Below are 10,398 nucleotides of genomic sequence, written 5' to 3'. Positions count from 1 at the left end.
ATTAGCATAAATGAAAAATAAATCTCGAAATATATGTGTGGTCTTAGATCAACCGGATACATTGTGTATATTAATTTAATATATTTACCTTAGAGTTTGGATGAAAAGTAACAAATTTCGATGAGACAACATTACTCCTTTTGGAAGGCCTGTTGTACCGCTAGAACATAAAATAGCTGCCATTCTTTTCCTGTTATGATCTATCTGCACCGGTGAAGACGCATAGAGATCCGTGATAGTTTGATATTTTTCCAAAACCTTGTCTCAGGTTATTATATTTCCATCAAGAGGTTTATCATCCAATTCGATTAATTTCATATTCCAGCTTACAGTAGATGCAATTTTCGCCAAAATGTTTTCAGTGCGTCGCGATACAAACAACACCCGTGGTTGATAAATTTCCAGCATGTGCGTAAATTCTCCTACGTAAAAAATTGCATTAGATATGATTAAATAACGCATATGCTGCATCGCGTAACTTAACCACTCCGCGTAACAAGGTGACAGTTTTACAAAAGATCTAGAAATATTCGAAAAGCCTTACAAAAGCTTTTTCCGATATCCGTCTCCGCAAGGAGAGGCTGAAACAACTTTCTTTGAAATAACATATTTTTCGTAGAATGTTTACTCTGAGAAGATATTCGGAGTAGTTAAATACAATTTAATCGTATACGATTAAAAATTAGTATTGTTTGTATCTCTAAAAGGTGACGGAGTAACGCATATTGAGAATATAAGTGATTATTAATTTCCGCATCTATATACACAATATTTAACAATTTAATATTAACAATTATTGTTTACACTACATTATAAAAATTGGTGTTAGAGTAAGTACTGTTTCTAGACTTTTATTGTTAATTCTGCAAGTGTAATGTAAATAAATTTAGTCTTTAATTAAAGTATCTAATTTATGATCTTTGTTTCTAGTAGTTGTAAAATTCTATAATAAACTCGAGGCAAATAATAAAGTCGAGGCTCGATTTCATTAACTTATATATGGCATAATCAGTGGAGTTATCAGAAACATGCAAGTTTCCAAAAAAGAAGAGCAAATTTTTCTTTCCACTTTTCACGTTCTGCCTTCGTTAAATTTCTATAATATTAAACACGCACGTACTTTTAATTAAATTAATTTCTTTGTTATTATAAAATAATTCGTAAAAGCTGCTTGGAGAATATCTTACTTTCTGTATATGCTGGATTCAACGGTGCAAATGTAGCTCCGATAAATAACGTGCTACATATCGATACCACGTAATGTGGATGGTTTTCGGCTGCAACGGAGATTCTGTCTTCCACCTTGATTCCATAATTTCTCAAAGCAACAGATAATATTGTGCTTCTTTCGAGAATATCCTTCCATGTGTAGTGTTTACCAGTTTGAATATCTACCTGATATAGTAACATGCAAGTATTACAATATAAAACATAGTAATCAAAATGAATCATTTGTATTGTCGTTTCTTGCTCTTTTTATATAAAAAAATCTATCTTGTTTAAATTGAGACTGTTGATTACTCTGACAATGTACATGCTAATACAGCCATCTGTAATCGCAATATGCGGGTCGCTTATCTAGAACGAAACGTACCAGGTCGTTAATTGTTCGTTGCAACGGTAGTGTCAAGTATCCCATCCGTAAGAAAAGCTTATTTTCTGACGAAAATTAGAAGGACTGTAGTGTCTAATTCAAAATCAGTACAATCACGAGTCTACCTCAGCTTTTTAACTTTTAATAAAATCTCTAATATGGACGTCAGGAAATGATAAAACGAATGACCTGCGACTGATTTGCTTCACTGCATTTTATATCAATTTATATTTTGTCTCGTTTATATTCTGCGGCAATCGTTCTTGTTTCTCACAGCTCAGCCATTCTGTAACGATGAACCGTTGTAACATTCGCAGTGTTTCAGTGTAAACTGTTTGATTGTTCCGATTTAAAATGATGGCGCTGTAAAGAAGGTTATACGCTTGGACGGTATATAGTTTATTGTTGTAATACAGCAGGAATGTGGACGATACACGACGATGTTAGCCGAAAATTGTGTGTAATTAAAAATCCCTAGGCGGTTAAAATACATTCAACCACAATAACATTTATAGAAATATAAAAATTGTATTGAAAATACGATTAGATGGCGTATTTATGGGATAATAGTAATAAGGTAGCACAGATATCGAGCAGTATGTGTTATGCATTTTATGTGACATGCCCCTGTTTTTACGTTTGTTGTAAAGGAACGAATATTATTATTTTTTATCGTGTGTTCACTGAATCAAATGCTGCAACGATTGCTCGCAAAAATTTCCAAGTTTTTCTGTATTATTCCGTTTATATTCCTTTAGTTTGATCAACGTGACGTTGTTCGGCCTTCTTGTAACTAAATATTTAGTGTGATACGCTATACCGAAATTATCACATTATTGAACATTTGGCGATAATATTTGTTGAAGGGTAGACAAATGAAAATTGTGGCTGGGCAAACGCGGACAAGATGCGAATAAACGGATGCAGTTTAGTCTTTGTAAAAATTCCCTCTTTCTCTCCTAATCGAGGTTCTACTGTGTACGTACAATTTAGCGTATTATTGCCGCGATCATATTTTATTTTTTTATTTCAAAGCTTGCGATTCCGAACATTATGTTTTCTCCGTAATCGTTTCAAGTGTGATAGCTAACTGACGTATACAGGTTGTGTAAAAAGGTGTCCGATACTCAAAGGGCTTATAGTGCCGACCGGGAGAAATAAATATCGACATAGTTCTAAAAGTAGCCCTTTCGATGTAAAATCAATTTTTATTTTTTAGCGTTCGATATCTTGAGTGAGCCTCCTCGCAATATATCGAATATCGTCGGTAGGATCGAAATAACATAATTGCGAATTTAGTCAAGGATGAAAAAATGCGTTTCGTAGGTCAAATTCGAAGGGTGCTGTGTATTTGTTATTTCCACTTTAGAATAGTAAAGGGACATTGTTAACCACACAAATAATCTTTGTTGATATTAGTAATAACTTTGCTGAGTGGAGGATAGTTCACCCAGACTTTAGAGATAAGCTTGTAATAATAAACATACATCGTTATCGTACAAGGATCGTGCATGTCATTTCTCGCATCATTCCCGCCTCCCATTCGCACTCAACAACTGGCGCTAACTGGATTTAATCTACGGATTCCAATTAAACTCTAGAAGAAACAGAAAATACGCACGAAAACGTGACCAACGCTAGAAAGATCAGCACGATCCACGACTAAAATCATCAACGCGCTTCTGATATGCAGGCGCTGGAAAACCGACCTTTGGTCCTTCAACTGCCAAGACTGCTTCGCATTCTGATTTTTCTTCATTCAACTGTGAGCATGCACGATAGTTTGGTTAACCCCAAAAAAAATAATTAGAAAAAGTTTCACAGGTATCGGTTGGTCGTCGAAATGGACAAGACGACCTTAACCAAGCTTGCTGGTGCCCGAATAGTAAAAAGAACTAAATTCTCATTTTCAAGTATTACAATCGTTTTTGATGTATCGTGTATGTGTCTCGTACATATTCCCTAACATAATGTACCTCGAGAATTTTCAACAATAATTCGTTAGAATTATGGATGAGCTCTAGTTATTGGTATTAATAGCATAATTAGTATTATAAAGTATTTGTTCCTTTTAATATATTCTATGTTCTACGACTCTTCGCTAGTAACGAGACAGGTGTCTTTCTTTCGTTTTGAAGTCAAATCATCTCTAAATCAACAAGGAGACTGAATTTTAGTAGGTAAGTGCGTAGTTGTAAAAATTTCTCTTCTTCTAAACACTAGCATCTAAATTTAAGTGGATTTTGCAGCAAAATTATAATCAATTCAACGTTTTCATTGCCTTATTTATTATAATACATTCTTTATAATTCAAGTTGACAGTAAACAAAATCCTGAATACACAGATTCAGTGAGCTAGTAATCGACGGTCATTGAATCTTTCGGCATCGATGTCAATCAAGATTCAAAGCGAATGTCGAAGAGCGAAAACGGAAGAAACAGAAACGTAAATGTACGTGTTCATGATATAAATTTGAATGCTCTGAACGTTAACCCATCAGAACGCATTTATTGTCTACAGCAATGTGAAACTCGGGACATTTCAACTGGCGATCAACGTTTTCTAACAATATTTTGATCCCTGCGCCTATTATCGGCAGAAGATCCTCGATCGATTCGAAACTCGATAAAGTAACCGGCAGGTGGGCGAGAAGGATCGCAAAGAGAACACTGCTGACAAATGTTGCACTTATCAACCGGTTCTTCATGGTGCTTTTTAAAAGTTGATTTATCTGTTGAAAGTAATTCTTTGTTTTCTTTAGCATTAACTATATTCGAATCGATAATTACAACGGTTTTTATCCTACTAGAATGTATCTATAAAATTAGGAAGTAATATAAACAAGTTAATTTCAATTATATTTTAGTCCTTTTAGTCAATTAGATTTAGTTCCTTAGAAATCTAAGTGTAATACTATTTGCTATTATCAAAAAAAAACAAAACGATATTTTCGAAAATAGGAGTTCCATAAATAAAGAAAGTAGAGATTTCACAATGACTCGACTATTGAGCAAGAATAAATTCTGTGCATCTGTTCGAATTTATTTGAATAATGACAGAATTAAAACCAATGATATTAATGACCAAATTTGTACCTACCGATTGCTGAGAGAAGCGGATATTTCGCGTATACTCATATTCGTATCAACTGAAACTTGCAATTTGGAGTAACTGCGCGACTGTACACGAATCTCTATATATAGGCGGCTTTCGAACACGTAAAGTCCAAACTACGCGATACAATACCCGATAAACAATTTTTCAATTACGAACGAGAGTTATGAATTCGCGATGACCTTAATCGTTTCCTTGCAATAAGCAGCTGCTCGCACGTTAATATTCGCACTTCCTTTAAAACGAAACAACTTTTCTTCTGTAAAGTCAATTCACATCAGAGACCAGGCCACACACCACGGACAGGATGGCACCCAGATGTCTGCATATCCTTGACGCGCACCCTCAATAGTCTTAAGTGCCCACCAGGGGGCCTTGGCATTTTTATAGTTAAGGTCCTTCGGACCAAGCGAGTATTTCCTGTCTTAAATTTCCCTTTACGTTTATTGTCTACCACGTGTTAGCTTAGAAAGTTGGTTTTCTCCCCATCTGGTATGTTCCGTTGGCAACTTTCTCGCGAGGGCGGCTAAAACCCTTCCTGGTCCACCAACCTTCTTATTATCCAATCGGAGACGGTGTCTACTACCCTCACTTCCTTAACCAAAATTGTCATCAACAAATCCGATAGTCCCGTGTCCTTAGACACACCCACCCCTAGCTTTCCTCAGACACAGTATCGTCAGTAAGACTTCACTTATTCTGTATCCTTAGAATAATCAACATATCTATATCGGTCTCTACCCTTATAAGTCGCTTACTTAATGTATTGTTGTAACTAAGTCTTACATAACGTGGTTGGAGTGAATTGTGATTTATGCTAATTCAGTGCGTGTTACATTGTGATTGGTGAATTCACAATAAACGTTGATTAAAACAAAGTTAATTGTTGTGTTACGACTCAACTATATTTTATTTTCACCAACCAACCCTAAAAATTACGTGACACGTTCGTGGACGAATGTATTCGTTGACCGTTCGTATCGTCGGACGATAGTTGGTCGCATTTGTTCAGTCGTTTCGTAATCTCGATTTAATCGTCGAAGACAAGTCGAAATTTTCTCATCGCTTGTTCTTTGCGCATTGAGTCATTACTCTTCCTCGTAAATCTGTTACTCAGGGTAAATTAATAAAGTTGAAAAGCGCGGTATCAGCGATATCGGAAACGTATTGTTATTTCCTTAAATTGTGTCAATATTATCAGCAAATAAGTATCTTCTTACTTAATGTATATGACTTTTGAAACATTGAAAGATTATTATTACTCGTCTACTTCAATATTGATTATGACATTTCCTTAATTGTGGTTAAACTCATGAAACATTTCCTACTTGTGTGAGAGACTTTAAATTGATTCGAAGTAGTATTTTACAGGAAACTGATGAAACTAATGAGTTAGATATTTATATAATTAAAACTCATTTGTATTTTTTAATTTTTTTACCATGTACCATGATTTTTGGTACACTCCAGTTTGAAAATACTTGTTTTTAATGTATATAAATAGAAGTACGAACTTCCTGATAAGTTGAATTCGCGAATCCTTACCACCTATTTACTGCAAGAATTCGAATGGCTTCGAGGACTAAGAAAGCTAACACTAGTGATGTAGAGTTTTCCTAGAAATGAAAATAACTTCAACATGAATAAAAAAGAAAAATGAACGGATTATAGGTTGGGCTAGAGTAGCAGCCGGCCGAAACTAAATTTTCAAGCAATCTGTTGACGTATGAAATGTTGCACTGTCTTATCCGTATGTTCGTCACATACATAGTAATAATTAAAATCAGTAGACATACATCTAACCCATTAATCTAATCCAATCTACGGATTTGACCCATTTATCATTTTTTTTTATTTATATTAAAGATGACTAGCACCAATGAGTTAAATTTAGGTAAAAAATACAGTCACTTGTGTGCCAGAATTATAGAAAGAGTAGAAGGGTTGTATCTGTACATCGAATAAACAAGAAATAAAGCGGATATCCAGGAATAACTCATCAGCTATGGAATCCAAAAAACTAATTTTAACTTAAAAAAATGTTGCCTCTCTGCTTGTTTGTCTGTTCGTACTTGCATCACGTAAAAACTACTGAACAAATTTCGATCGGGGTTTCTCCGTTATATAGCGTAGTGTCTTGGAAAGAAAATTGGATATGTTTCATCTCGACCCGTTTTGTAGAAGCTGAGAAACAGCCTTGCACTTGAATTGTATCCGCTCCAATGTTTGATCGTCGAGCAACGATGGTTATTGTTTATGTCGTGTTTGTTCTGAAATCGAACCTTCTTCTAATTTAATATTTCTTACTGCGGAAAATAATTTAACTTTTAGTACAAAGAATATGTAGCTATTTCATTCATAGAAACTCATCTGCTTAAAAATTGTTCCGTATATTAGTTGTGCGTACCGAATATTTTACATACGCTAAAAAGCTAAAAGTTAATTATTAAATCAAATAAATTAAATTTGATCGAAGTTTTCTCAGGGCGTTAACATATTTCGATAACATATTTGAAGTTCATTGAAATCGGTAAAGTGCGCTATTATTTTCGAATAAAAATGCCAATAATATCGACTACGATTCACTAGCCGTTGTATTATAGACGGCTACGCACGGTTACAGCGTAAATCAAGAGCATTTCAAACTTTTCCTCGTTACTCTAACTCATGATGCTACGTGTTATTCTTCGTGCATTGTCCACGTGCACGTTATGCAGAAGATAACACGGGACTATTAATATCTTGTGTACTCTCTGAATGGGGTAGAGGTATCAATAATAAATGTCTACAAACATTCCATGAGGTACAACGACCGTACAGTAACACGAGAAAACTTACAAAGATGTAACATTAAAAGGAATAGCGCATATCTTTCAGTTTGAGCACAGTTGCTGTTCGCGTAAATGTTTTCATTTTCCTGTTATTATGTAGTCATACACGCAAAAGTTGAAAATACGGCGGAAAATCTACTTTAATAAAAGATAGAAAATATCAAACATCGTTAGTTTGCAGGTTCTTAGAAATAACATCATTTATGACAAGCACTAGAACAAATTCTGATAAATCCACTAATAATGAAAATATTTCGTATAGCAATTATAAAATGTTGAGGTTATTCGGTGTGTAAACAAAGAAAACACGTGGATAAATTGTAAGGTAGAAAAATATATTTAAATAGAAGTGAATAAGTAAAATACAATTTGAGCTGGTCCAGATCCGCACGCTAGCTGTGTTACCTAATAACAGAAAACCCCGAAGCCAACGTCGCCTGTCTACTGTTTATGGCCTGACTTCGTCGCAGTCTTTTGTCTACGCACTGTCGATGGCTTCAGTGCTTGAGAAAACTAAAAAAGACCAGATGTAGAGTTTTCTTAGAAGTGGTAACCACTTCAACATAAAACGTAGACAAGAAGTTAGTAGATAGGGGCGTTAAGATTAGGTGAGGAACACTTGCGTTTCTTTCAATGGATTTGTACAATTTATTGTTAATTTATTATTAAATACTACAAAAAATAAAAATATAATATTATTGTATTAAACGGTGCAGTTCATTATTCGTTATGGGAATATTTTATACACATTAAAAAGTTATTGGTTCAGATGGCGTAACAGATTAAAAATAGCACGAATGCACCTAGTTATCCCAGTTTTTTGAAATAATATGGTCGTTTCTCCTCGACGAAATGATGGGTAAGAGTAATGAAATGAATCGAATCACGTGCCACTCGTAATTTCGATTCGAACCACATCTATATACAGACGTTTCGTTTATCGTGTCCGCGGTTAATATCTTCATTACTTCTGCAGATACAGAAAAATGTACGAGTCAAAAGTTATTTGGATTAATACATATTATTGTGATTCGTGTTCTACCCTCAGAGCCATTTTTCCGAATTTTCAAGGTCATCGACGATTTTCCAATAGCAGTAACATATTTTTATCATCGTACTATTGTAGCTAATAAAACATGGATTTCAGACATGTCATTGAAATAACCTAAAGTAAAAAATTCATGATAATTTGTAACGACATGAGAAATTAAGCATTTCCCACTCTTTCGCCCAAAATTATTGTCATTTTGCAAGCAATGCCCATTACTTTCGAGATTTTAATAAATTGTGTTCTTAAGTTCGTTTGATGACGCTTCATTTATAAAGATTATAAACAGCATACGAATCGAAACACACGCACAGTCGACTCAAGATATTAATCAAGATAATCGGTCGAAAGTTCTGCCATCTTATCTGTCTTGCTAACATCGACATGTGCAGTCGACCAACTTTGCGGTGACCTTCGTCCAGCGGATCTATGGCGACGTATTCCCCTTGTGCGGAGGTAAAGAAGATAGTCTCAGGGTGGGCAGTGGTTTGACAACAGGGCGGTCCCGCCAGCTCAAAGATCCTTCGGGATATGACTTTATAATACTTTTCTAGCAAGCAAATGAACAGTGATCGATGTCTGGTAAGACGAATCTTTACCAGGTGTCTGCTTCGCTGTATCATAAAGACACCGCGTTGCATTCTTTGACAGTTTTAGTAGCTGAAAATACCCATATCGACGAAGATTACAAATTACGAATTAAAAGAAAGATTAAAAATTCAAATATGCAAATTATCTGGTTTGTATGAAGATGCTTGTGCGTATTTTTACGTACGTAATATACAATGATGATTGTTACTGGGTAATTACTGTTTCATTGTTGGCAGTTAATAACAAAGTAATAGGATTCTTAGAGAGAATGATTCATCGAAACTATTCGTTTGTACTAATTATTCCATGGAAATCAATTGGTTCCAATTGATTAGCACGATCAGTTGCAACGATTCAGCTACCTAAGCGGTAAATGGGTCTATTTGCGACATATCACAATACATCAAACGTGTTTGGGGATACATTAATTCAGCGACTATGAAAATAGCTGTGTGATTGACCCGTGTAATGTGGTTAATTCGCATGACGATATGGACCGTATGAAAATTCAAACGCGCACCGTCAATGGGGTTTAATGGGCCAAAACCGGAAAATAGCGATGTCATTGCATGCCAGTGCGCTTACTGCGGCGATTATGTCAATACTGGTATTGTATCATATGCTGCATGCTATATATTTATCAAATAGGGCAATTTTTTTAAAAGACCGACTTTATCGGAACTGTAGTCTCATTTTTCACCCGTATAACGTTAAACAAAAGTTATAAGTCAAAGATTAAGAAATTGCTGGATAATTTGATAATTGAGAAACAATCGATGACTGGTACGAAATATTAGTATAGAAATGCACATATGTATATATATTTCTACATGATACGAAAGAAAAATTGTTTGACAAAGATCGAAACTATGCAACAAACTCTTTTTATTTAAGTATCCGTTTCGGAAGAAAACTAAATTTTCAAATAGTACAATGTACGAAGCGAAATATAATTCCATGTATAAATACACGCAAAAATCAGGCCTTCGAGTGTAGTTACGTTATAGTCATGAGAGACAATTTTATTGTAATATTTCTATATTATTTTGTGAAACCGAATTAGATACTTGACAGAAACTGATTTTATCTAAGGCATTTGATGGATCATTCGTTAATCAAAATATTATATTTTCATTTCCACGAAATTATTATCAAGGATTATTTATAGATGTCTATCATAGATTCTTCCAATGAAATACAATTCACAACAAATTACGTC

At 34.6% G+C, this 10,398-nt stretch overlaps 1 protein-coding gene across 1 annotated transcript; it reads right to left on the bottom strand.

Moving 5' to 3' along the window:
- Positions 1-264: 264 nt before the first annotated feature.
- LOC117241359 (luciferin 4-monooxygenase-like) lies at positions 265-1,639 on the bottom strand. Its single transcript, XM_033507302.1, has 3 exons — positions 1,595-1,639; positions 1,188-1,395; positions 265-422 (listed from the first exon to the last, which is right to left on the bottom strand). The coding sequence occupies exons 1-3, from the start codon at positions 1,637-1,639 to the stop codon at positions 265-267; spliced, it is 411 nt and encodes a 136-aa protein (XP_033363193.1).
- Positions 1,640-10,398: the final 8,759 nt, after the last annotated feature.

The sequence above is a fragment of the Bombus vosnesenskii genome, unplaced genomic scaffold (genome assembly GCF_011952255.1).
Source record: "Bombus vosnesenskii isolate JDL3184/JDL3185 unplaced genomic scaffold, Bvos_JDL3184-5_v1.1 scf7180000015750, whole genome shotgun sequence".
Taxonomy (NCBI): domain Eukaryota; kingdom Metazoa; phylum Arthropoda; class Insecta; order Hymenoptera; family Apidae; genus Bombus; species Bombus vosnesenskii.
This window is presented reverse-complemented; position numbering and strand designations above follow the sequence as displayed.

Coding starts and splice junctions, on each gene's coding strand:
- LOC117241359 (XM_033507302.1), bottom strand. CDS start 1,639: ATGGGATACTTGACACTACCGTTGCAACGAACAATTAACGACCTG. Junction 1,396..1,594: donor AACGAACAATTAACGACCTG/GTACGTTTCGTT, acceptor TTACTATATCAG/GTAGATATTCAAACTGGTAA. Junction 423..1,187: donor GAATCCAGCATATACAGAAA/GTAAGATATTCT, acceptor TTTTTTACGTAG/GAGAATTTACGCACATGCTG.